This window comes from Macrotis lagotis, chromosome 2 (assembly GCF_037893015.1).
Source record: "Macrotis lagotis isolate mMagLag1 chromosome 2, bilby.v1.9.chrom.fasta, whole genome shotgun sequence".
NCBI classification, from domain to species: Eukaryota; Metazoa; Chordata; class Mammalia; order Peramelemorphia; family Peramelidae; genus Macrotis; species Macrotis lagotis.
Genome location: NC_133659.1, coordinates 98,454,015 through 98,481,831, shown reverse-complemented (window position 1 = coordinate 98,481,831; position 27,817 = coordinate 98,454,015). Strand labels below are relative to the sequence as shown.

Genomic DNA, 27,817 nt, shown 5'->3' with positions numbered 1-27,817 from the left:
CTTAAGCGCCTTGGAGAAATCGCGGAGCGGGAAGTGTAAAGGCGATCGCCTTGCCCTGTGCAGCCGGGACCCACTCCTGGGGATCCTCCAACAAAGGTCCCTCATCTCTCTCCTCGGTCCCACCTTCAGCCCCTGCCCCGTTTGGCCCCTGCCGACCTGCTTCGAAAACAGCGCCCGAGTTTAAGTTTGTTTTAGGTTAATCAATGGCATTTTGCAGCCTGGCGGGGGCGGGATGGGGGAAACGGACGCCGGGGCAAGAGCAGAAGTTTCCTTTGATTTGTTTACCCTCGAAAGGGGAAAACTGTTTTCTCTGCAACGCCTCCCCTCCCAATGACCCCCAACGCACAAGACACTCCACTAACTACCTGTCCCATTTGCCGTCATCTCAGCAAGGACAAGCCAGGTTCTCTTTGCCTGCAGACTTGGGGGGGGGGGGGCCCTTCGGATCTAGGGAAGCTGGGAAAAGTCTCAAGGCTCCAGAGCAGAACCGTGATGGCCTTTAGAAGTTGGAGGACGCAGCGGCGGCGACAGCGAAAGTCGGGGGTCGTTTCCGCAATGTCCTCGACGGACCCCCGGAGGTGCGAGAGACTTGGGGGGAGAATCCAGATCCAAAATTGCTCCTGAAGGAAATCTACACTTTGCCAAGAGGAGAGTGATCCGTGGGGTTGAAGGCGAAGTTGTGAGGCTCAAGGAAAAGCAGATAAAGAAATAAAGGTTCTTCACGTCTTAAGGAGAGTAGTGTCCATGGGGGGGGTGTTTTAAGACTCCCCCACTTCTGTCTCCCAGCCCTCGGGCTTAGAGAATTTGTGTCGCGAGGCTAGAGGTTGCAGACTTGTTTGTCTATGCTCAAATCGCTCCCAATGAGTCTTGATTTTGTTTTCATGGAACAGAACAGAAAAAAAAAATCAAGAGTTCCCCGTCCCCCCCGAGTCCTCGTCCGACAGATCGGAGGAAGCTCAGAGAAAGTCGAACTGCTTCCCACTCAGATGCTCCCACTTTCGAGGACAGGGAATGAAAAAAGATGGGGGGGGGTTGAACTTCTCAAGCTTCGGAAAAAAGCCAAAGCCAGAGCGGGGAGGGGTGTGGGCTCAGGAGGGAGGGGGAGAGGAGGACCCACTTTTCAGAACTTCCCCGTGACCTCGATGGACAGGGTCATCGTACCCTGATCAGACTCGCTTAATAATTCGGGCGAACAGATCCCAGCCAGAGTAACTCTTCCCCAACTGCTGTAAGAGTCCTCAGTGCAGCTCTAGAGAAAAGAGGGGCTGCTGCCTGAGAAGTGAGGGACTGAGGCTGGAAACTAAGATAGGAGTGGCGGGCAGAGAAGTGGCGGGCTGGGGAAGCCCAGTTAAAAGGAGCCCTCTTCCCCTGGTGGATCTTTTCCAACCGAGGAAGCAATTTTATCCCCTTGAATTTCTCTTTTAGTCATTGAACAGGCACCTGCCTGGGCTCTGGTTCGAGTGTTGAAGATAGCTGGGAAAGGAAAATTTTGCTTCCCAACAAGATTTTGTCTCCCACCAAGGATGAGGGTTTGATAGAATAAATAACACCGAAGGGAGGCCTTCCCCATCTCAAGCTGGGATTTGAACCCTCAACCAAACCCTTTGAGAAGTGGGAGTGGTTGGGAGACCAACTTTTTCTCAACTTATTAACAGGGTAGGAAGCTCCCCGCTTTTAGGAAAGAATTGTTGAAAAACTCTCCTGTTTTGTATAATTTTATTTTCAAAAAAGTTCTTTTCTCCCCCCTTTTAAAAAGTTGCAGCTAGCAACTCTTCCTCTTTAAAAATACAAAACATCTAGGAAACGCACGGTCGGGAGTAGGAATGGGGAACTTTTCTTCCTCTGCCTTGGGAGTCAGACAGTCACAACATGGCAAGTCTACTTTTAAACTCAAGTCCTTTCAAGGAAGAAATTGAAACAGCGATTTTCCTTCCATCTCACGCTCTGGATCTAGAGTTTCGTGTCCTTTCTGGGGCTTTCTCCACTTGTGAGCAACCAGGCCCCTAGGGCAACCCGCGCTGTTGCTCCGGGAGTTGGTCTCGGGAGAGATCTTAGGTCCAAGTCACCTTGCCCTCGCCTGAGGCTCAGAAATGCACTGGGCATACCCCCTCCGGTGACTGCCCTCGGGGCTGAGGGGCTCCTCACTTTCGCCTCCCACTGCTGCAGCCCGCTCTCCCAAGCTAACTCCATACTCGAGAAGCCCAGAGGGGACGAAGTCCTCCGAGACCTCGGCCCTTAGCTGGGCGCTTTGCAGTACGGGTCCCTTTAAAGTACGCAGAAGGGGGGATGGCAGGAAGTATTCGGAGATCGCAGGCCAGGCAACCCCCACATCCTGAGCGGTGGAGATGGAAGAGCACCGGTGACTTTTCCTCGCATTGTTCCCTCCCCCTCCAGCTAGCTGCGTTCCCCCCACCCCAGGGCAACTGCGATAAACTTCTAAGTCGCTTTAATGCAAGCCAGATCTGGAGTTGCTATTTAGGAGCGCAGTGAAAATATAGCCCGTGGAATTTATTTGTTTTCTTGTTAGCAATCAAGAACCCGAGAAACAAATGGGACTTCCATATTCCCAATACTCTGATTGAACTAAGTGCAGCGGGCGAATCCGCCGACCCCCCCCCCCCCCAGCACTGGCTTGTGTCCGGGAGGGGGTGCCCTCCTGGACCCTTTAGCCCTTCAGACGGCTTTGAAGTTGGCCAAACACCGGCCTAGTTCCCCGAACTTGGAGTCTGGTAGCCTCTAAGCCTCCGGTAAAGTCTTCACGGGCCGGCCACTCTTTTTTTCAGAGCAATTCCTAGGCAAAATCCTCCCCATTCCTGGTACTTCCCTCACCTGAAATGAGGAAACTCTGGAAGTCCAAGAAAAGCTCTAAGCTAACCAACTCCTCCGGGCTGAGAAGGGGATCCCACTTCCCAGGAAGGCTGTTCTTGTTTGGCTCATTCCCATTATCACCGTTATTAACCTTTACTCTTTAAAGTTCTGAGCCGCTCGAGGGTCCCCACCGAGGAGCGCAACATCTCCAGTTAATTCGAAGCGTTAATTAGCCCGAGCTCCAGAAACCTCCACCCCGAATTCTTCAGAAGTCATAAACTTTCATGAAGGTACCTGGGGAGGGGGGGGGGGGGGACGACCCCGGCTTTAGACCAGCTCGCCGCCCGAGCCCCGGACGGTCAAACCACAATGCCCAGCGAGTGAGAAGGCAGCCAGCCGGTCCGAGCTCCCCAGGGGAGTCGGAGCCCAGGAAGGAGGGAGAGGAAGGGAGAGAGGGAAGGCGCCGACCGGTGCCTCCTTACCTTGCATGTTTTCGGGCATCTGCCCCTGTTCCCCATGCGATCGGGCGAGTCCTAGGGCTTCCGTCTCCACTTTGGGTAGCATGACAAGACGGCTGCGGGCGGGAATGGGGGGTCCGTGTCTGTCCGGAAGCCCAGCACCTGGACACGGGCAGCACAGATTCAACTCGAGCGGACAGGAGAAAGGGGGCGATCGGAGAGGGATCACCCACCCCTTCCCCTCCCCTCCCCTTTCCTCCTCCTCCGGCCTCGGCTGGCTCTCCGCCTCCGGCCTCTGGGACCCCTCCTGTCCCGGGCTGGCTGGCCCTGCCCTGCCCTTTTATCTACCTTCTACCCTACTGCTCTGCTCCGGCTCTCCTGGAGCTGAGAATAAGGGAAGAGCAGGGTAAGGGGTGAGGCGGAGAGCACAGAGCCCCCACGCTGCCGCCTGCCTTTGCCTAGAGCCGCAATAGCAATTACGACTGCTGCCCGGAGGCTTGATCCATACAAAGCTCCCAGGCTGGGAGCTCTTTGCCGCGGCTGCGGCTGCCCAGGCTGCTGGCTGCGGCTGCCGCTTACTACTGCTGCTCCTGGACAGGGTCTTCCCTTGACTCCTTTCCCTCTTCTCCCTCCCTCCCACCTTCCCTCATGCTCAGGATCTGCAGGGGTCTCTCTCTCTCTCTCTCTCTCTCTCTCTCTCTCTCTCCCTCCCTCCTCTGATTCTCTCTCTCCTCTCCCCCTTCTCTCTCTCTCCCCCTTCTCTCTCTCTCTCTCTCTCTCTCTCTCTCTCTCTCTCTCTCTCTCTCTCTCTCTCTCTCTCTCTCTCTCTCGGAGTTCCGAAGTTCCGATCTCCTTTTCTTGCCTACTTTATCCCAGCAGCAGCACTGTTCAGCCCAGCGGTGCTGGTGCAGGGAGGGAAAGAGGGAGATAGGAAGGAGGGAGCTAAGTTCTAGGGATAGAGGGAAATGGTTCGAGGAAGGGTGAAAAGGTGGGGATTGGAGTAGGGATGGCGGTTGGGGACTCCAGGGTTCTGACACCATCACTTGAACCAATGAGGAAGGGCTGCACACTGTAATTTTCTCTGCTGCCCCAACCTCTTATGCCTCCACCCTCAGGCTAGCTGCTAAATCATTCCGAGATCCCTTTGCTTGCTAGTTAAGAGGCATCCTCTGCCTAAGGAGCGCACTGGAATCAAAAGAAAGTGATCTATATTTGGTGGTAGGGAATCAGGAAAAGGCAGTCTTATCTTTAGAATATAGGAAGGTGGAGAGACATCCACTTAAAAGAAGTAAAGAGCACCAGGGGACTGACTTCATTTGGGGTGGGGGGTGTCTGTCAAAGATCTCATTTGCTTCATAACCTGTTCCCCTCTTGGCCTTTCCTAAATGGCAAGAATGGCTGGCTCTCCGACTCCACGAGACCCCAAAGGTCACCCTCTGAAGATGACATACCACAGGCTAACAAGGTGAAAACCGACTTTTGCAGAATGGTGCTGTGGTACTGGCAAGAAACCATGTTTTCGCACCTTTTCTTTTTTTTCTATCTGCGCTTTCTTGGGGGTTACCCCCTTTCCCCCCCCTCCCCTTTGACCTGGCCCTCAAGCCTTCAGACTTCGCAGATTTTATCAACTTTTTTTTTCCTGCCATGAAAGACACAAAGAGCAATCTAGGCTTTCAGTTTTTATTCTGGTGCCTCTGTCTCTTTGGGGGACGATCTGCATGAGGTCCAGCATTTTAAAGAAGTTTTAAAGAACCATCTGCTACGCGATAGCATCAGCCACCGCCTCGGTATTCAGAGAGTGACGAGCTCTTCAAAGTTCTCAGATCTCATCCCAACAAGATGAAAACATTTTCCCCAACATTTGCGGGCATTCCAAATGCTTCATATTCAGGATCTGCGACTGTGATCTCATAATTATTACAGCCTATGTCAATACACAGGGAAATTATTTGAATCTCAAAAGATCCGAAACCGAGTCTATTTGAATGGTGCTGGGATTATTCATTCAAGACCTCTCTGTCCACTAGTTAGTGTAACATTAAAAAAATATATTGAAATCAATGCCTTGAATAATCTACAGCTTTATATTAAATGGAATAGATCCAACTGCTTACTCACTCCCCTTCTCCATCTGACAACTTTCATTTTTCTTTTCAAAGTCTCTGAAGCCACACGATTATATAGAGTGGTTTTTTTTAGCCGAGTGGTCGGGTTTCAAAGAAAAACAATCAAATACACAGATTTCTGATTATTATTGTTATTATTATTACATTATGATTTCAAAGGATAGTGATTTTTAACTGCCTCAGCCTTTCAAAATAGTGTTTGCAACTGGATGTAGTGCAGTTCGAATTGGGAGGACAAGAGTTTCAAATCCAAGTTTTGTTACCTATTCCCCGTGTGAGACAAGCAACTTAACCTCTCTGAGCCTCAGTTTCCACATCTGCAAAATGGAATTAGGTTGGGTGACCACTGAAGTCCCTTATAGCTCTAAATCGAAATGACTCAGATGATATTAATACCCCTCCCCCCAAAAACTCAACAAAAGGAACATTTTCATAATTTCATTTGAGTCACTTTGACCTGCCTTGCTATGGTTGGATTGTGGTGTCCTCCCAAACTTTGAAGATTAATTAATATTTTTAAAAGCCTATAAAGTACCCTTTATTGCACTCCAGAAAGCTTCCCTACATCGGTGAAGTGCCTTTTTCCAAACTGTCACCACCAGCTTCTCTGATGGAGAGAAGATCAAGCCCTGAGGGCACTTATCTAGACTAAGGCCGGGTGTCCTCCAGGTCCAGGTCCTCAGAGGCTTAGAGGAGGGTTCAGGGTTTAGGGACAGTAGGGATATGGTGGAGCTTGGGGGGCGGGGCGCAGAGAGCAGCCGGGGAGATGGATCTCTTAGGGCTATTGGGATTACTGAGTTGTACTCATAGTAACAACTGCCGGCTTCTTGATTGCCAACCAGCTAGCCAGCTTGCGCTCAGCTAGCTCCAGCTTTCTGAGTGGGGGAAAACCCAGGCCCAAAACCAAGCCAAACCTTTTGGGGATTGATCACCAGACTCTGCAACTCAATCACACTTCTGTCTCTGTTGCCCTTCCAGCCCACTCCCTTGGACACCTAGAATCTTCATTCTGGAGGGAGACCACAGTGGGGGGGTGCGAACGAGTAGACAAACACGGATCCTTCTTGTCATAATAATGAACCTTCCTAGGGGATAAACGAACCACCTCTCCGCCTTCCTTCCCAAACCGAGCCACATTTTCCGGGGCCCATGGGAGGTAGAACAGGAGAACTCTCAGTAACACCAGGGAGAGGACAGCTCATAAGACCCTCGGTGTCTCGCTGGTCGGTTTGTGAAGGGGCTCCTGGTGAACTTGACTTGGTTTATCCACCCTAGCACCGGAGAGGCCCAAGGAGCGGAGCGCTTATTGGCGGGGGGGTGGGTGGGGAGCTTAGAAGGACTCAAGTCGTGGAAAGTCCAGGCCCGGGGAAACCCTGAGCTCAGCAGATCTCTGGTTGATGGCCTGGCCCCCTTAGCCTGTTCTTTCAGGTCAGTCTCTCAAATCATGCTCTTGGGGTTTCTTCAGGCAGCTTGGGAAGACTTAGGGCTAGAAGCAGCTCAACTGTGACTGTCTTCACAAGAAAAGCTGAGATGAGCTTCCCCCCCTTTTTTTACTTTTCCAAAACCTGCTCCTATTTAGGGGGCCCGCCAACTCCCTAACTTAGTCCATTTTGTTGTAGCCACTGGGCTTCCTTGTAAATATCACGCCGACGCAAAACAAGGTACAAACTGGGTAGCAGGGCCACTCTCCCAACCCCACGTCTCGAATCAAGTCAAGTTTTCTTCACTTGTCACTCTTTGGAGATTCTTTTTCCCACTGCCACCTCCCGATCTAATTTCAGATTAGAGATATTCAGAAAATGTTTAGCGCTATTCGGGTGGACGATCTGAACCTAACAGAGGGATGGGATGGGGATGGAGGGAGGAAGGGGCGCGCGGACCCGGGACACTAAGTCTGTGCCGAGAAGGGTTGACTGGTCCAAGTCAGTCAGAACCTTCCACAAAATCCTAAGCTTCCCCCCCTTTCCCGAAGTGGGATACGAGTTGGAATTGGCAAAACTCTTTCCCCACTTTAGGAGTGACCGAGCTCTGGGTTCCTGGGAAGAACTGAACTTGGAGCTCCCGAGTTTGAGGCACCTTAAGCAACCCTTGGAGGAAGCTGCAATTTAATTACCATTTCTCTCCCATTTCTTCTAGGCCTCTCTGCCAACTTCTCACACAGTACTCCCCCCCCCTTCCGCCCATCCTCCCTCCCTCCCCCCAATCAAGACTTCTCTCCTGAGTTCACCCGTCTTGGTTCTGACTTTGTCTTGAAGGTCTTGATTGACGGTTCCAATTATAAAAGATGATGGCTTGGGGAGGCTCCCGTAGCCTTGATTAGCCCTAAGAGCACGGTCCTAGAATATTTTATCCATCCACGGGGCTCCTATGGATGTGTGTGTGTGCTTCCATTAAAGCCAAAGGCAGGGAAGCCAAGGAGATCTTGCATTGCCTCATTTCCCCCCTCACCCACTTCCCGGTTTCTTCTCGAGCCGCCCCGCCCCCAAGTGTGTCCCCCCTCCCCCAGCTTCCCCTCCCCAATTATCGCTCCAACCTTTCACTTCCTCAGCTCGGCTCTCCGAAGAGGGCACTAGGAACAGCCGGTACTTGACATGGCTAGTGAAGGGTCGCGCAACCCCGAGGACTTTTAACCCGGTGCAGGCCGGGCAGGCCAGTGTAAAGGTCAAAAATTTCAAGAGTGGCTCTAGTTTCCCGATTTCGGGTGCGCCAGCAGCGCTCTACAGGCTCTGGGAGCGTTCGGCTCGCCTGGAGCGCTGGGGAGAAAGAAGGTAGAGGAACCGTGCGCTCAGGTTCCCCGGGAAAGCTACCGCCGCTTCGTGTTGAACTAGCAAGTCTGTTTTTGTGCCAGCCAACTCATTTCCCATGGGGTCCTCCACAGCATCTCCTCTCCCCTCCTGCCTGTTCCTCGCCAGTTGTGACCAATTAGAACTATTAGAGAGACGGGGAGAGGTCATTCTTTCTCCCTAACCATGTATCTGGTGTCTGCTCAACTTTCACAGCGCTAGGAGCAGCAGAGACTATATAAACATTAACACACAAGGAGACCGCACAAGTCCGAGGCGGGGCGAACAGAAAGTTCTCTCCCGCCCTCTCCTCCCCACCCTCCTCCCAGTCCCCAGCTCTCCCTTCCTTTTGCGTCCCATTAGAGTAGGTGTCTGAAACCTTCCTCCAAAATGGGACTATCAATACACAACAACCCAAGGTTCTCATGAAGAAAGCTCTTGGCAAACCTTAAGGGAGCTGAATAAATATGTTACTATGATGACAGTCATCAGTACTTCAATTGAACTGTTCCCTAAGCACCTTCCTTGTCCCACTGTTCGTCCAGTTGTGGCTTCAGGGATCATTTCAGTACTCTATTTTGCTAAACATCTTTTGCAATCCCTAGAGTTTCTGAAAGCAAGCCTCTCCACTCAACTGGAGCATATTTATCCACCTTTTCTGAAAAAGAAAACGTGACACTTCACTTTGTAAATAATCTTGTTTCTTTAAAGCTGGGTGACAGAGACACACCTTGCTATCTCAACAATCTGTTATACTCAATCTGTAATGTAGTCAACAATTCAAAAATCTTCCATTAAAGTAATGGAAACATAAAATGTAGAGTTGAAGCAGTTACACACTTCACACAAAAAACAAAACAAAACAAGAGGTAAACCACACCCACTCCAAAACAGTACTGCCATTGTTGGGTTATCTTGGTATCAATCATTCTAATTGCCTGATGAACATCTATTTTCCTGGAGAATTACTGGATTTCCCCTTTTCTTTTGCTATTGTAGACTCAGTTCAAATTCTAGAACAGTGAACCCACTTTCTCTATCAGTGCATTTTTGCAGAGGACTTTGAGATTCAGGTCTCTCTTGTTAAGTCTTGCAAAATTCTCTGGGGGTTGGTGGGAAGAACTTGATTCCTAGAGGTAGCACAATCTCTCCTCTTTACTGTCTTTGTAAATGTGTGTATAAGTCATCTTCAGTCAAAAGTAAGACTGACCAGGCTTTTGTGCCCTTCTAACCATCTACAGCCAACCCCCAAACACATTCTGTTCAGTGAATGTTATCTCACTTGGAACATTATACAATCAGAGAGGCTATGGGGAACTCTGAAAATTGCTGAACAATGTGTGTGTGTGTGCATGTACACAATTCAAAAGAGCATAATGATAAAAAACATTTCATTGTGGAAAAATAAGTTTCCTATTGACAATTAAGGACACTAACCAAGCCTTAACACTGTGCTGTCCTAGATTGGGAGTTTAAAGAGGGTCTGACAATTCAAGTTTCTTCTGTATTTTACCCTTTGCACCCACCACATTGTAGGCATTCAATAAAATCTTGCAGATTGAAGATATACTCTAAGGTTTTCATTTCTATCAAAACCTAAGGCCAAGGATTGCCTGCATTCCAGATTGATGAAGGGCCAACCAAGTCCATCTTTGGTAGTGGAAGAAAATTATAAGGGACTATTGAACCTGGGGGTGGTAGAGAACTGCAGTGTACTTTTTATAAGTTAGGTGCTGCTCAGATTAATGCTGAATTTGCCTCATTAACTGGAGTTATTACTAAGTAAATCTTTTAAGGAAGGGTCCAAGCTGCATATTCCATCATCCCCTTAAACTTCCCAAGAAAAATGTAACTTTTTTTTGCCATTATGTTCTGCGTTCTATTCCATTTTAATAATGAGAAGGTAGGTGATCAACTGGTCCCATGCCTGAAAGAATTCACTGGCTTTCGAAGTGATTGATTCCTTCCCTCCCATAGCTTGCACGAGGTTCCTTATGGTTTTCTGTCTACTGATTTTTCCAGCAGAATTCCCATTCATAGTAAAGGGAAGTGAATTTGAGTCAAATTCTAGAGGAGGGGAGGGGAAGGTGATCCATATTGAGTCTGCAAAAAGAAGATAGATCATTACAGGGATCCTGAGTTAGCAAAGCCAGATCTTAATGAATGAACTAGAAAGTCTTAGCCTGGGCATGGGCCAGCACTTTTCCATGCTGAAGGCAGACCATGGGCATGCAGAAACACAGCTATATTGCCATACATATACATATACATATAGATAGATACCCAGCAACATGTCTTTTTACTTGTTTTAAGATCATCCCCTTTCCCAGCTCTCCCCCTCCCCCAGCTTTCTGTCCTTATCTTCTCCCATCCTTCCACCCCCCCCATTCCTCCCAGCAACTGATGTCCTTATGACGACCTCCTTCATCTTCCCCTTTCCTCCCCTTCCTTTCTAATCCCCCTCCTGCTCCCTTTTCTTAAACTCTGTAGCTCATTTTGAGTGATTCCGCTGCCATCTGCGCTCCACAGAAGCTTTTGTAACAATTAGATGCCTCGCCTTTCGCCCCAGTTCCCTTTCAGCACCCCTATCTGTCTGCCAGTCTCGCTCCTTCTGCTGGTTGTCATTGGAGACCACACAGCTTGCGGTATCTTAACGTTCATCCTTCTGGCCCCCCCCCCCCCCCCCCCCCGCCCCAGGCTTGGGAAGATTTCTAGAGAAACCCAGCACTAGGAGGCAAGCAGAGCCCCTACACCAGATACCCCTCAGGAAGAACGGCCACTTCTTTGCTCTGGCTGGTAATTGAGACCTCGGCCCCCCCCCCCTTACTCTCGTCCTCCCCTTCGTCATTCACCTTGACCCCTGCCCCCCCCCCCCCCATCCTGGGGAAGGACAGCAGTTAGCCAGCTGAGGATCGCATGAGAAACCCAAACTTCCTCTCAATATCTTATCGAAGCCCCCAATCCTTGGACCCATGCGCCCGCGCTATGGCATTCCCTGGATCAGCGACTCTCCCTCTTCTCCTAAAAAGGGGCGTGTGGGGAGCAGTCAACCACAAACACCCCAAACGTTAAATACAGGCAAAAGCCACATAGCGGCTTATGTCTACGAGAAGTTGCAAACTAGTACTAGGGGAGGGCGGAGGAGAATGATGAGGATTCAACTTGTAATCATTCTGGGGTCATTCCAAAATCAATGGGACACGAATCTATGCTTGGGCTGCCCTGCTCAAACACGCAACGAGTTTTCTCAGAACGTCTCCGTTACTTTTCCGCCACCAGAACCGCCGGCTTTACGAAGTCATTTGTAGTTGAAAGCCTTTCTCTCTTTTTCTCTCCCTCCTCTCTCCGAGTCTTTGTCTCTGTCTGTCTGGTATCTCTCTTTGTCTCTGCCTCTGTCTCTGTCTCTGTTTCTATGTGTGTGTCTCTCTCTGTGTCTCTCTGTCTCTGTCTCTCTGAATCTCTGTCTCTCTCTTTGTTTCCTTGTCTCTTTCTCTCTCTGTCTCCCCTGTGTGTCCATCTGTCTGTCTATCTCTGTTTCAGTCTCTGTTTCTCTGTCACAGTGACCCGTCAGGTCTTGTTAATCTGTCAGTTTGTGTCTTTCTTCCCTTACTTTCCCCAGAGGTTAAAAAGACCCCCCCCCCCAGTGCCTCAGGTTTTTAGAGCAGTTGTCCAGTAAAGCAACCTTCTTCTATGCATTCCTGTCCCTCAGTTTCTCAGGTTAGCGGAGGACGTCCTTCCCCCCCGCTTTCCCACCTTTTCTCCTCAAGCCCCACTGTCCCGCACGCTAGGGATTCTCAGAAGAGTGGAACAGAGTTTGGAAACAATGCTCAACCGGGAAGGCTGTCGCCGGAGTGGTGAAGGAAGAGCCCGAGAGGTGTTCTGAGCCCGACTCAGAGGACCGGGAAAGGAGGGTTAGAACCACGACAGATTTAGCTGCTCCGAGCTAAAGAAAGGAGCCACGGTGAGCTTGGGGGGAGCCAGCGGGTCTTGAGGGAGCGAGCGATTGTATGTGTGTGTGTGTGTGTGTGTGTGTGTGTGAGAGAGAGAGAGAGAGAGAGAGAGAGAGAGAGAGAGAGAGAGAGAGAAAGACACAGAGATAGAGACAGAGACAGAGACAGAGAGGGAGATAATGAGAGAGAGACAGAGACAGAGTCAGACAATCAGAGAGAGATTCTTTACAGGCAGTCTCTTCCAGCCCCTCTGCTCATGTTCAAGTTAAACTAAAGTTAGTTCTAGAGCTAGAGGTTAGAGCAAGTAAAGGAGAAAGGCTCTGGCCTCGGTGAAACCTTGCTTCCCCCCTCTTTCGTGGCCTTAAAGTCCACAATACTATCCCCAATAGTTTTTCATACATTTTTTTTTATAAGCAATTCATCCAATCAGTAATTTGCTGTTCTCTCAGAAGGGATCTGGAGATCCGAGTGGAGGCAAAGGTGGGAGGGGGACAATAGGGGAGAGGGATAGAAAGAGGAGACAGAATGAGGGAGATGAAACGGTGAACTTGGTCTCCTCGGCTGAGGTGCGGGCTGTGGGTGTCTGGGAAGGGCGGCAATGCTTTCTTTGGGTAATTGACATGCTTAGCTGTTGTAGAAAAGACGCTGGGTCCGGGTTAGGGTGACATGCTTGGTTATCTCACTTTGCACTGACTGACATGTTCTTTCAGAGACCAAGATATTCAAAGACAGAGTGTGATAAACTTTTTCTTGGCATTGGATTCCGGTAAACCGCTTTTGAGCTCTGTGTGGGAGCACGTTTGGGGAAAAGATACAGGGAGCTAACATTATATGTGATGGGCAACACATTCTTTACATTGTACATTGATATGTAATTGAATAGAAGTAACTGCAGGTCAGGAGATACACTGTATTCTAGATTGTACATTATTTGCAAAATAATTAAAGCCGTATATAAGTAAAATGGAATGCAAAACTCCTATTGACCTTGACAGAAATTCTTGATCGATTCTATACATTCTCTCAGGAATAGAGAGCTTAGATCTCCTGATATATCAGCATCAGGTTTATGGCATCTCCACAGAATTATGGAATATTAGAAGTGGAACACATTTTAGAGGTCGTCTACTAAAATATTTATTTTTACAAAAGGGGAAACTAAGGTCTGGAGAGGGGAGGCAACTTGGTCTAGTTAGTGATAGAACTGAGGTTAAACAATGGTTTCTAGTCTCTCAGCCTATGTTCTTCAACCAGGTGGAATAAGCGTCTTTTGTCTCCTTCCTTTTACATCGAAGATGCAAGTCTCTAGAGGACACCCCTCCATGTTATCTCCTTGTAAAACTATCTAACTACTCACGGTTGCTTATCTATACATTGAAATTCATAACTGAGTGTCTATGATGTAAATAAAAAGACTTCAACAATGTTCTACGTTTCATCACCTTGCCCCCAACTCCTCTTTGGATTTCTGTTCTGTTCTAAGCAACCACAGGACACTATCAAATTTCTGAAATGATAATAATATATGATAATATATGGTAATGAATGGATATCTTTGAAACCAGATAACTCTAGGCAGGTAACTAAAGGACCTTAATATCATATCTCTCTCTCTCTCTCTCTCTCTCTCTCTCATGCTCTATGTCATTTACTCTCTGACTACCTCCCTTCTCCTCTAAAGGTCAGCTCAGACCAGCCTTGAACCTTCTATTTAAATCTTCAGTTTGGTACTGCACCATGCCAGGTATGTAGTAGGCACTTAATAAATGCTTTCTGACTTGGATGCAAACTAGAGTCTTTGGGTTGAAATGGAAACTAGCCCAATATGAATGCAACAGGAGTAGAGTGGAAGAGGAGGTATAAGTGTTCTGAGAAGGAAGGGGACCCCAAAAGAGGCCCCTGGTTCCGGGGAACCAGCTGTGGAATTCTAGGTCTGGCGCCAGGAAGCACTCGGACAGGTTTAAGGTGTCAGAGTGACAGGGAGAATGGGCACTAGCTGAGGTGATGAGTGAGTCCCGGCGTCTGAACTCAAGCAGGATAAGCCCCAGAGGCACAGTCAGATTGAGTGGCTTGACTCAAGCCTCCCTGCTCCTCAGATCCTTTGATGGAGAAGGAAGCAGTGGCACTGGATCCTGGGCCAAGGGATCCTTAACCTTTCAGTCTGGAAGAAAACTTCATTTCTGAAGTGGCTTGGAAAATTACCTGGAGCAGTCTGGGTAAACATCTCTATATTTATCTCTGTCTTTATCTCTGTCTCTATACATCTCTATCTGTCTCTGTCTCCCAGAGAGGGGTATATAGGGGAGGGATGAGGGGAAGTGGTGGTCTCCTTCTGCCTCAGAGAGAAAGGAAAAAGCATCAATCCCACCTCTATTTCTTCCTCCATTCTGCCCCTCCTACCCTATAAACTTCTCCAAGTTAGGACAATGACCATACTTTTTCTCCACCTACAAAACAACTTCTAAGACTGAGAGCCCAGGAAGGAAGGCAATACAGGAGAGCATGTCAATGTCTCTAATCCTGCCTTCCTCCCCGTCTTGACCCAAGACTTAGGTTTTGAGGGAGCAAATCACTGGCACTCACTGTCATGACTCTATGAAGAATAGGGTATGAATGAGTTGGCACCTGTGTCTGTATATTGGGAGTGTGGGAAGGGCAGGGAAAACTGCCTTTGGATCTCTTGGAATCTGTTGGTCAAATATATTCATAATGGTGATGCCTGTTTTCCCCCATTGAGGGCTCTTCTTTTTACCACTGACCCTTAGTAGGAGCACCAAATATTGTTATTGCTCCAAGAGGCATGGTTCAGACCCTAATCAGGCACAGTCTTTGAGACTGGGCTCAGCCCCAGGACCTAAAGCTAGAGTTGGAGATACTTGGCCTAAGTGCACTCCAGCTCTCTTTGGACATCATGCCAACCTCTCTCTAGAGTGTTTTGTTTCTCTCAGTGATTCAATAGCCCTAAGTGGAATAAATAGCTAGAGGTAGTTCCAGATGGAAGAATACTATGCACTAGAGGACAGTTTCGTCTAGTGAAAATGAATAATGTTCTAAGTCTTTTTCAGCTCCCTTCTCCACATATTTGTCTTTTCCCCTTCCTTCCCTCCCTATCTCCTCCCTCTCTCCTTTTTCCCTCCCTCCCTCCCTCCCCTTTCCTTCCTCCCTCCCTCCCTTCTTCCCTCCCTTCCTTCCTCCCTCCCTCCTCCCTCCCTCCTTCCTCTCTCCTTCCTCCTTCCCTCCCTTTCCCCCTTCTTCCCTCCTTCTCCTCCTTCCCTCTTTCTTTCCCTCATTCCTTCCCTCCTTCCTTCTTTCCACATCCAGTCTGTGTTATATTACACATGCCTCTTTTGGCTTTTCTTTTCCCTGAGGATAATGATTTTTTGTAACCAATGTTTTTGCAACCATTTCCTTAACTGGTATGTTTTAGGGAATTGTTAGCTCTTAAAATATCAGCAAGGGAAAAGGGGATAAGAAGAAGACTCTTTAATTTCCCTTCTTGTTCTTGAAGAACTCAAATTTTGTGAGGTGACTGACTCAAAACTCCAGAGAGAAACACCAATCTGAAAGTCCTGGATGGAACAACATACACAGCTAGAACAGAACACTTATCTTAGAAGTAATATTCAAAGGCCAGGGAAGAAAAAACAGCATGCCAATTAGTCCAGTCTCCAAATAACTTTCTCTTAGTCCTGTAATTTGTGAGGTTAACTTGATTTAAATAACATATTTGTGACTGTTCATTTTTACATTCAGTTAAGCCTAGATTTAACAGGGCTATGTGTTTCTAAGACACAAACACACTACAGGTTTTCATCAATGTGTCAGAATGCCAGGATACCAACAATGCATCTCAGAAGAAATCCTACAAACTTTGTAAGCATTATTTGAAAAAAAAAGATCTAGGTTACACTTGACTGTCTGATAATCAGTTCAAATGGATAGTCTCAAACACCTTCCTCTTTTCTATCTTAAGATTTACTAAAAACACATTTTGAAGAACAATAAAATGAGTGGAGGTGACATGCAATGAATTATATTTTCTAATGACTTTAGACTGGTACAAGTGAAAAACTTCATATATATTTAGTGAAAGGATTCTCATTTATTGAAATAATTCATTTCTTCCCTGAAAGTTTTTGAGATACACATGTGTATCTCCAAGGAAGTTCAACTTTGTAAAAAGAAAAAAAACAAAGTGAAAAGCAATGATTTGTAATGCTGAAACATAAGATTTCATTACATTAAAGCAGATACATTATAACAAGTGGGGTAACTTGTACTTACTGATAGGTGTTAGTCCATGCTTTACCGATTCCTGGATGCCATCAGAGTCAGAACTAGAAGACATTCTTAGGTATAATTATAGTTCACTCTTGTACTTAAAGCATATACCATTGAGGAAGACAAAGGTGAGGCTTGTCAAATTTTCTGGCCTTGGGGAAGATACCACAGACTATAGTAACCTTCAGTGAAAGTTAACCAAAAAATCCCCACACACATACACACACACACGCACACGCACACGCACATGCACACACACACATATGTCCAAGAATTCAGAAAGTAACAAGTAGGTCTTTCACTGGACTCTGTACTTTTTTCCAACATTAGTGACCTGCTGTAAACCATGTATCCAGTTTCATGATGGTCTCTAATCAGAAGATTTGAAACTTATGATAGGCTTGGCCCAATCACATGACTTTGCACAGGTTGATAAGAGCACCCTGTTATAAAGTGACAGCAAAAGAGATAAGAACCCCTGGCAGATAAAGGCAGATAAATGATTAACTCAGAAGGGGAGAGGTGCTATACAGCAGAGAGTGAAAAGTTGTAAAACCGTGGGGTCAGAGGATCACACTCAGTGCACAAAACTCCATACCAACTTAAATCTAGTCAATATAAATTAAGGTTTGTGATTTGTCCCCTGGATGTCATCATTGCTTTGCATTGAGGAGAGCAGACATGACTGTGGTGGTTTCTGCAAATACACTTTAGATGACAACAATGGCTAACATTAATTCCTTTAGAGATGCCTATGAATGTGATTGACACTTTGAAACACTAGGAGTAAGATTTGTGAGTCTATGGTTATTTATTTATTCACTTTTGGCTGACTGGACCTTTTTATTGCACCTACTCATTAGACAGAGGGCTAACCTTACCTTGTTTGTAAGTTGGTCAATTGGTTAAGAGGGCAACCTATTCCCCCCCTCCCCAATAAAGTAAAACTTTTACTTTGAGGTTAAGTATTGCTATGCCAGGAAAATCATGTATGTTGAATACCTCTTACAAAATTTTAAAAATTGTTTTTCCTGGCTGGGATCATTGAACAATCAAATTGATGATATTTTACTGAGTTAAATCATTGAGAGAGCATTGTTAAAAGACCAAGAATGGTTTTTACTTCTTTCTTTTTCCCAAATCTGGTTTTTAGATATTCATTGAAGAGCTATGCAGTTCCTCAAAATCATAAATCTGAACAGTCATTAAAGAAATAAATGTCTTTTCCAAAATTATGGTGTAATTAGTAGTTTCCCCAAGGTAGAGAAAAACTGTAGAAATGATTTTATCCAGTCTTCTGATTTTGTAGATGAGGGAGGAAGGCTGGGGCCTTTGGAAGTGTATTGACAATACCTAAGATTATAGAGCTGGAATAGTAATTCACATTTATATATACATAAGACTCCCAACCCAGAACCTTTTTAAATACCCCTCAAAGGTGGGGAGGCACTATCCTTGGGAACACTGGCAGATCCCCAGTCACACAAAACATTGTTCAATTGGACTGACCATACTATTCCTTTGTACTGCTCTTATGGTCAAAGAAAGAGTACCCTTTAACCTACAGGCATCTTTTCCCATTAACAGATGTCTAGTCTGCTATTGTGATCATAATTATTGACAAAAACTTTTCTGTTAAAAAGACTCCTGGAGCTAGATAATGCTGGGAAAATATATAACTTCAGCAGCTAAAATTTCAATGAGATCATGTCCCCTAGAACTTGCTGATATGATTTAGCTGTAGACCCTCTCCAGACCTTGGCTTATCTAATAAGTAAAGTCACAAAATCTGATACTTTATTGTACAGAGATTACTTCTTGTCATGGTGTCCAGGACAACCAATGACTCCTTGATGTTCAGGTGAAGGAAATAGTAGCTTTTTTTTTTAAGTCCACTACTCACTGAGTCTATTGGTATATGAAAGTGAAGCATTCTTCTTATTTCTTGGAGGTACATTGGCAGATCTTGAATGACCAGGGGCCCCTATACTAAGATCAAGACAAGTCAATAAGCACTTTTAAGCTTCTATTATGTTCTAAGAATTGTGCTAAGCATTAAGGGTGCAAAGAAAGTAAAAATAAGAAACCAGAAAACCAACACATTCCCTATTCTCAAGGAGTTCAGAATTTGATTGAGGAAACAATATAAAAATAATTATGGATAAATAAGATATGTGTAGGATAAAAGGAGATATTTAATAGAAGATTGATTGATGCTAAGGGGGATTGGGAAAAACTTCTGTAGAAGGTGGGCCCCCATTTGTGATGGTCAGTGGTCTCACATACTGTCTTTATATCTCATATTTAATTAAATAGACTAAGGTAGTTTGGAGCGCACCTCAAAGCATACTATTGTCCATCCTTACAAATGATAGTTCAGAGGCAAAAGAAGCAAAAGTAGCCTGGGAAGGGGTGGCTAGGTGATGCAGTGGACAGCCTTGGAGTCAGGAGTACCTGAGTTCAAATGTGCTTCAGACATTTAATAATTACCTAGCTGTGTGGCCTTGGGCAAGCCACTTAACCCCATTGCCTTGCAAAAAAAAAAACCAAACAAACCAAGAAAGGAGCCTGGGGAATGATCTACATGCCCCTTAAGAAAGATTTGAAGATTGTTTCCCCCTGTCCCAGCTACTGTCTACTAAAGGTTTTAGGCCTTCATTAGAGTACATGGGACTTGATGTTATCTAGTGAGAAGATATTTGTAAAATGTTTTGAAATTTGAAGGCATTCTATAAATGTTTGTTATAAGTTGTTTTTCAGTTGTATCTCTTTTTGTGACTTCATTTAGGGTTTTCTTGGCAGAGATACTGGAGTGGTTTGCTATTTCCTTCTCCAGCTCATTTTACAGATGAAGAACTGAGGCAAATAATATTAAAGAACTGGAATCACATATCTAGCAAGTGTCTAAGTCAGGGTTTGAACTTAATAAGGTGAGTCTTTCTGGTTCTAAGCTCAGTAATCTATCCACTTCACCACCTAGCCGTCCTATATAAATGCTAATTAGCATCACGACCATCATCAAAATCATCATCCTTATTGACATTACAAAATAAATATCTTTGCATCATGAAGAGTGGGATTTACTGGATTAAAGACATATGTATATAGGAAAAGTACTATTTTAGAATATCCCTTGTTAATCTCCTTCTGCTAAATATTATACCTTAACTTTTAATCTATATTATAATTCCTATTCCTGGCTCAGATAACCATAAAACCACACAATGAATCAGAGGAACAGAAAATAGATTCCAGAAATCAAGCTTCAGGAATCATAAATGGTTGCCACTTTTTAACTCCGAGAATCCAGAGCATATTTTGAATAATGAGACTAATATAGATATATGTTTATTTTTACATACATGTATGCATATGTGCACACACATATATGTATTTGTATACAATGATTGTATATATACCATTTTCTTCCCTGAGTATATATACTCACCTGTATATTTGTAAATACAGATACAGATAGAGATATAGATATTTCTTATACCATCTTTGGCTGGCTACTAATGCACATAAATGATAATTCTTCTCTCCCCCCATTTCCTGTCTCCCACTCTTGGAGTCCTGTAAAAACTATTATGTCACCACTCACCCAGTACACTGTTTGAATGGGCTGTCATCTTCTTATCTTGTTTAAGTTATAAAAATGTCAGTCTGGGCATCCCCTAGCCCACTACCAGATGTTTAGGTTCTTACCGTGATTTGCCTTTATCACAGTAAGATCCCTTTAGACAAATAAGACCCTTTAAGTCGTTGAAAAGAAGTGTGGGACAGTTTTATGTGAACATTCAGGACATATAGCTTCCCTTAGTTCCATTGGATAGAAGATGCTTCTGAATCCAGAAAGACCACTGCCTTGCTCAGTTGGAAGAGATTAGACTACCTTCCTTATATATAGATGACATATAATATATATGTATAAACATGTATATTAGGGAGAGAGAGAAATTGAAAGAGAGGCTAAAAAAGAGAGAGACAGGGAGGGAGAGAGAGAGAGAGAGAGAGAGAGAGAGAGAGAGAGAGAGAGAGAGAGAGAGAGAGAGAGAGAGAGAGAGAACATTTAAGGGGCATGCAACAGTCAAGAAAATCAGATGTGACAAGAATGCAGATTGAAAAATCTGAGAAGGGAGAGAGCACTCTCAACTGGGGTGGGAAATCTCAGGGAAGTTTCTGTGGAAGTGGTACTCCATGGAATCATAGAACTATAAAGTTGGAAGAAGCCAAAGAGATCATGAAGTTAGGTCTTTTCATTTTGCAAAAGGGAAACCCAAGGCTCTGAGGGTTTAAGTGACTTATCCAAGGTCACATAACAAGTTAATGACAGAATTTAGACTATTAGAGTCTAGATTCCCTAACTCCTTTTATTAGGAATGCCTCAAGGCATATACATATACACATATATACAGATAGATGATATAGATATTCAGATAGATGGCAGATCTACAGAAATATATATATATATATATATATATATAGAGAGAGAGAGAGAGAGAGAGAGAGAGAGAGAGAGAGAGAGAGATAGTGAGATAGAGAAGACAGAAAGAATAGAGAGCTATTTAGATAGATATTTAGATAGAGATGTTTAGATAGATATATAGATAGATATTTAGTTAGATAGACATTATGTAAATAGAGGGAGAGATGGAGAGATAGATTGTATGTGTATATGGTTCTGGAGGAGAAATTGAAGCTGGTGACTTTGCATAGCAACCTGTCACTTAAATCCAACTTTCAAGTCATGGCATCACCTACCTGATGTCATGGTTTTCTTTGAGGATGAAGGACATGGATACGTATATAGGTGTATGTCTATCCACACATACCTATCCACATGTAGGTATATATCAGTAAATATATATATATATATATATATATATATATATATATGTGTGTGTGTGTGTGTGTGTGTGTGTATTTATATGTATATACACTCTTATGTATCAATGTGCATATCTATGTGTATATAGATATCTGTAAGTACAGGGATACATTTAGATGTATATGTGCATACACATGCACATTCATGTATGAATGCATGTGTATATAGGTAGACATATATAAGCACACATAATGTGCACATGCATTTGTATGCCCAGCTTAATGTAGGGATTAATGATTGTTCCTCTGACTTCAGTGATGGTCAATTTTTAAATCAATTTTTAAATCATGACTTTTCTCCCCCCCAATCCTTTACTTATTCTGTTTCTTCAAGTCAAAGTTACTTGACCATTTACAATATTTTGGATTAAAGAAGATAATTTAATAAATAATTTCATGTTTTAAGCAGACATGATTTTAGTTTAAATTATTTATTATTAATAGCTCATATTTATACAGGCCTTTTTACAAAGTGCTTTTTATATATTATCTAATTTAATCCTTACAAAAACCCTGTGAGTTAAGTGGTGTTGTTATCCTAATTTTTAGAGATTAGGAAACTGAGACTGAGATGTTAAATCACTTGCCAAGGATGACACAGTTAGCAAGTAACTGATGCAGACCATAATCTCCCATCCTTTAGGAGGTGACTTAATGAAATGCAAGAGTCAATAAGGAAAAAAAGGACAACCAAAGTGATAAACCTTTCTGATCCTAGGTCAGTCCTTAGATGGCAGATATCTAGTCTATTATTTGCCAGATATCTGAAGTCCTTCCAGTTTTGGGGGCACATGCCAGAATTTATGTTCTAATGGCAAAACCCAGAATCACCTTTACGCCATGACAAAGTATTTTGGACTCTTAGTCTGTTTACAAGAGACATTTAAAATCATATATAATGATGAAGATGATACATTTACCACTATGTCAATGAATATGGAAAAGCCATCATAGGTTGGATTGCAACTATACTTGCAAAATGGAAAAGTTAAGAAACTAGAAGAGGTATTTAATCTTGCAGGTTGGTTCAGCTATGGATAAACTTTACTTTCCAAAAGACAAAAAATTGAAAAGTTGCTTTTCTCTATTTATTTGGCAAGGCAGTTCCAATGTTAAACATACTGGAGGACTCTATTCAAAGGAATCCAGAGGATTCCTTTTGTCAAGCAAAAAGTCTTATTGCAACATGAATTGATCTTTTATGTAGGTTTACACTTTTGTTTTTGGTATTTTCTCTCTGTGTCTGCCTCTGTCATTATCTCTGTCTCTCTCTATCTCTCTGCTCTCTCTGTTTATATCTCTGTTTCTGTATGTCTCTGTCTCTATCTCTCTGTCTGCCTCTCTATGTAGGGGCTATGGTAGGATGGATCTTGAATTAGATTTATAATAGGTGCTTTCTTCCCTGAGAATCTTCTCTAGCCTCTGTGAAGGCATTGGAAAATGGGAAATGTAGCAATTTTTTTCCTGTGGCTAGAAACTTTTCCCAGTCTCATCAGAGCCAGTATCACAGTTCCATTAGTCCCTTGTTTGGAGCATGTAAAAGAATTCTCAGAACATGGGGGAGAGGGATGTAAACTATAGACATCCATGATTTGGGCTGCTGGTCTGGCTTGTCATCACCTCTTTGAAACAAGTGTCAAGATTATTTTGAAACTCACCTCCCTCCCTTTTGGATACATTGTCATCTTGCTGAAAGACGATCACTGGACAAACAGTGTTTTTATTCATTTTCTTCAGGGCGGCCTGGCTGGAATACTCAAGGACATTTGCTAACATCCTAGTTAGCCAGCTTCTCTAGATGGATGAGTTTAGGACTGAGTTATAGTATTGTCAAAACAACAAACAAACAAACAAACAAACAAAAGGAGTTGATGTTTTTATTGTGACTATTTGGATTCTTATTATCTTGACCCTGTTAGTTCAGATGTCCATAGCAGAGATCTAATTAGGCCAAGGTATCTATTCCTTCAGTTCCCTGGAACAATCCTCTAGCCCTGGTAAATTTTTCATAATGAGTGTCATTGGTTAGAAAAAAAGGACCAGGTAAGGTCCATTTATTTTGAAACTATTTAAAAATAATTGAGAATCAGTAGATTGTAGTATGAGGGAATTTTCTGAAATTGTGTTGGGGGTTTAGAATTTAAAATGTATGCTGTGGGGGCGATGATCAACCTTGATGGACTCACTCATTCCATCAGTGCAACGATCAGGAACAATTTGGGGCTGTCTGCAATGGAGAATGCCATCTGTATCCAGAGAAAAAACTGTGGAGTTTGAATAAAGACCAAGGACTATTACCTTTAATTTAGCAAAAAAAAACAAAACCCTGATATCTTATTGTCTGATCTTGCCATCTCTTATACTTTATGTTTCTTCCTTAAGGATATGATTTTTCTCTCATTACATTCAATTTGGATCAATGTATACCATGGAAACAATGTAAAGATTGGCAAAGTGCCTTCTGTGGGGGGTGGGGGGAGGGAAGTAACATTAGGGGAAAAATTGTAAAACTCAAAATATATAAAATCTTTAAGTACTTGTAAAAAATAATATCTTCAAAATAACAAAGAATAACTAAGTAGAAATATGTTCTTAATGAAAATAGAGGAGCATCTATTTAATAACTGTCTTCAATATCATTAAAAGTGCTGACATTTACATTAAAAATTAAGTTTGTTATTTTGAAAAAATTCATAAAATTAAGATTTTTATAAATACATTCTTATGTAACCTTTAAAAAAATAAAATGCATGCTGCATTTTGGTTAAATTTTAATTTGTGTTCCAGAAAAAACAGTTAAGTCTTAAGGAAAATATTGGAAAGGGTATTGAAATTGGAGTCGAGGACGATCTAGTTTCAAATCCTTTTTAGTTCCTTACTGGTTACATGATCATCATCATCTCTGAAGTTCTCTATCCAGAAATCTATAAAATGGGAATAATAATTCATGAAGTTCTACCTCAAACATTGTTTTGAGGAGTAAATGAGATAATGTATGCAAAGCCTGCTTTGTAAACTTTAAAAGCTATTTAAAAGAATGAATAAATAATAAAACATTTATTGGCCACTTACTGAATGAAACATTCTGTGTTAAATATTGGGGATAACAAATTGAAAAATGAAGGCAGTGTCTGCTCTCAAGAAGGTCTCAGAGACATTAAGTCCCATGGTCTTTAGGTTGCAGAAGCAGATGGTAATGCATCTTCTTTACTGTCATTTCTACTGATAAAATCTTATCCATTTATGATGTTGAACCATTTGATAGTTCCAAGGACTTTTGTAGTAAGAACTTTCTATTTTTGGGTTTCAGTAGCTGTGGTGTCCGGTATATTCCATTTTTTAAATCAACCTCTAAGGGATCACCAGACCTAATGTGGCATTAAAAGATGATGATATTGATACCCCTTTTAACTAAAGCATGTATTTTATTGATTTTCTGGTATCCTTTTTTATGCAGAATTCAATATATATAAGCTATTGATAAATAGTTTATTATTATTTTAAAATCAAATTACAAGTTAGTTCTTCAGTATGTCATATGTTTCTATAAATATATACTTAGGAAGCAAGTCTAATGCAGGGAAAAGATATCTGAAGAAAGGAGGCTCAAGTTTTAGTCATCCTTCTGCCTTTAACAAATGATTTCAGGCAAATCATTTAAGCTTTCTGAGCCCTCAATTTCTTTATCTATGTAATAAAGTTACTGAAACTTAAATTATTATCTCATAAGGTTTTTGTGGGCAGTATTTTATAAATACCATATTTATTTGAATTATATATACATTGGTTGGTTGTTGTCCTTTGTTCTCAAAGAGGACCAAAATGTTGGAGTCAAGGTAGAGTATGTTTGACTGTGGCTCATCAGAACAATATGAGCTTGGAATGCTCTTCCACACTTTGGACACAAATAGATCACATAAATATTTGGGGTATTGTGCATATTTGTGCATCTTGCATTTCTTTTGGGCTACTTCAATTCTGTTTTGTCCATAAAGCGCAGTCATTCTGGGCGATCCTTTTTCCAGTGTCTTTGATATCACACAATCAATTCCAAAATTCTTTTTTATTTATTTTTTATAGGTTTTTTTTTTTTTTTTTTTGGCAAGGCAATGGGGTTAAGTGGCTTGCCCAAGGCCACACAGCTAGGTAATTATTAAGTGTCTGAGACTGGATTTGAACTCAGGTACTCCTGACTCCAGGTCTAATGCTCTATCCACTGCGCCACCTAGCTGCCCCAATTCCAAAATTCTTAAGAGAGACCTTGAGAGTGTCCTTGATTCACTTTTTCTGACCACCATGGGTTTGCCTTGTTTGAATTCTTCATAAAACAGATACATGCATATATGTAAATTTGTATATGTGTTTCTCTCTCTCTCTCTCTTCTTGTTCATTATTCCTTTTACTAATGTTCTTTGTATTTTTGCTTCTGACACATTTTTAACATTCTTTTCATTTTCTCTTTACTCTGAATCTTCCACATAGAGATTTAGAATTGACATGGATTTTAGTGGTCATGTAATCTAACTCTCATTTGACAGCTGAGGGAACCAAGTCCGAAAGATATGAAATGACTTTGCATGAATTCAAATAGGTGGTAAATATCACAATAAGAATTGAAACCCATGTTCTCTGACTCTAAACTTGGCAAATTTCCCACTATACCATGCTGCCCCATGGACATATTAATCTGAAAAATGTTTTCAGTGTCCTAGAAAATATAATCTGAGCTGAGTGTGGTGAACTGGGGAGGTTGAAGCTAGCAGATCTCTTGATCTTAGAAGTTCCACACCACAATGGGATGAGTCAGTCAGGTGTTCACACTAAGTTCAACATTAATATGGTAAAACCCTGGGAGTGGGGAACACTAGGATGCCTAAGGAGGTATGAGCTGGCCCAGTAATGGAATAGGTCAAAGTTTTGTGCTAATCAGAATGGGATTGGGTCAAGAATAGCCCCCATATTTCTAACTGGGTTAGAAAGATAGATCGAATCTATACATATGGACATATATGTATATACCCTGTATGTGCATGTCTACATATATACATATAGAAGCATAATTATATTTTATATATAACATCTATACTTTTAATTATAATATATACTTTGTGTATAATAGAATAGAATAAATATAGTTGTTTGTCCTTCATTTTCTAAGAGGACAAATGATATGGTGGGTAATGTCTTGACTTGTGTGTAAACTGGATTTAAGTGAGACAGTTACCTAAAATCATCAGCCTTGTTCTGTCTTCTAGAATCATCAAAAAACAATGCAAGACAAAAGTCAAGATGATCGGTGATGCCTAGGATGCAGCAGATCACCTCAGCACCTTTGATATCTGTTCCAGCTGCCTTATGGACATTGGAACAAATTCTTCTCATCTACCCATTCTATAGAGGAAAAACATACTTGGAGTAGACATTCACATAGACGTCACATACTTGGAGTAGACATTCCTCTAACTCTCTGACAGATTTGAAGTCTGTCAGTACCCTCAACCTGAGTTAGTCCATCATCTGAGATGGTTTATCAGGGTGTGGCCATTGCACATAATACAACTTCTTAGAGCTGGATGAGAGTTGGATGAATCAGGTGGACACCAAAGGTGGATAAGCAACCCTGGAAAGGGCTTGACAAGCTCTCACACCAGTCTTTTTGGAATATCTTCTACTTCTCTATTATATAATACAAATATGATATAATATAAATAGGAACACAACACACATATGTGTATATACACATAAATGTTTATATACATATACAAACAATTTGGAGAGTTCTTTATACAGATATAGACATATCCATATATATTATAGAAGGACAGTTCGATCTATTTATTTATATATACTCTGGAAAGGGTCTGTGTATGTATGTGTTTTGTGTGTACATACATATATGAATATATATGAATATATGTATGTATTCTAGAAAGTTCTATATAGGGGAACTAATGTGCTAGTGGCATGAGGGAGTGCATATGAATAAAATATGTGAATATGTAAAGGATATGTCCCTATCCCTTGTTCCTAGCCTTTCCATGGCTGTTCTCTGCCTGGACCATGCCCTACCTTGGCTCCAGATATCTAGTGGAAAGTCATTCACTTTGGACTCCAGCTTAGGTGGTTGGAGTCTGGGCGCCCTCTGGAAGGCAGAGGTAGGAGCAGCACCTGTAAATCCCAGTATAACATGCTACTCAGGGTCAGGATAGAGGTTGGCTTCCTACCACTTGGATGAATCCTGTTCAAGGAAGAATGTTTTGAAAATCTCATGTCTTTGCCAAATCAAGTGTGGTCAAGGCTGTAATTGTGCCATGGAAAATGGTGACTTCTTGGGTTAGGAAGGGTTTTGGTGAAATTGGTGAATTTTTGGTTCAAAAAGGTGAAATTGTTTAGTCTGCTATGATTTTTTTTTAGTTCAGCTAACCTTTAATAACATGCTAAATATATCATTACCCTTTATTAATATTTATTTTGAAGTTTATTGCTATTTTATTGTTAAAAATGTGTCCTATTAAATATGT

At 42.9% G+C, this 27,817-nt stretch overlaps 1 protein-coding gene and 2 long non-coding RNA genes across 8 annotated transcripts in view; 2 read left to right on the top strand and 1 right to left on the bottom strand.

Moving 5' to 3' along the window:
* NR5A2 (nuclear receptor subfamily 5 group A member 2) overlaps positions 1-16,714 on the bottom strand; it is a 174,463-nt gene extending 157,749 nt beyond the window's left edge. Inside the window, exons 1-2 of one of the 6 annotated variants that reach the window (XM_074222300.1) lie at positions 16,410-16,714; positions 3,291-3,428 (exon numbers count right to left, since the gene is read on the bottom strand). In XM_074222300.1, coding sequence (XP_074078401.1) covers positions 3,291-3,428; positions 16,410-16,473 — 202 coding nt within the window. In that variant the 5' untranslated portion in view covers positions 16,474-16,714. Of the gene's footprint in view, positions 309-365; positions 1,026-2,829; positions 3,052-3,290; positions 3,429-4,132; positions 4,404-16,409 lie in introns of those variants that run through there. The other 5 variants (XM_074222301.1, XM_074222302.1, XM_074222304.1 and 2 more) reach the window with 5 other exon arrangements.
* Positions 2,263-5,327, top strand: LOC141512937 (uncharacterized). The gene is made up of 2 exons (XR_012475636.1): positions 2,263-3,098; positions 4,660-5,327. It is a non-coding gene; the product is annotated as an uncharacterized LOC141512937 (long non-coding RNA).
* LOC141512938 (uncharacterized) lies at positions 10,885-27,791 on the top strand. The gene is made up of 4 exons (XR_012475637.1): positions 10,885-10,971; positions 11,964-12,136; positions 19,195-19,336; positions 26,552-27,791. It is a non-coding gene; the product is annotated as an uncharacterized LOC141512938 (long non-coding RNA).
* The last annotated feature ends 26 nt before the right edge of the window (positions 27,792-27,817 follow it).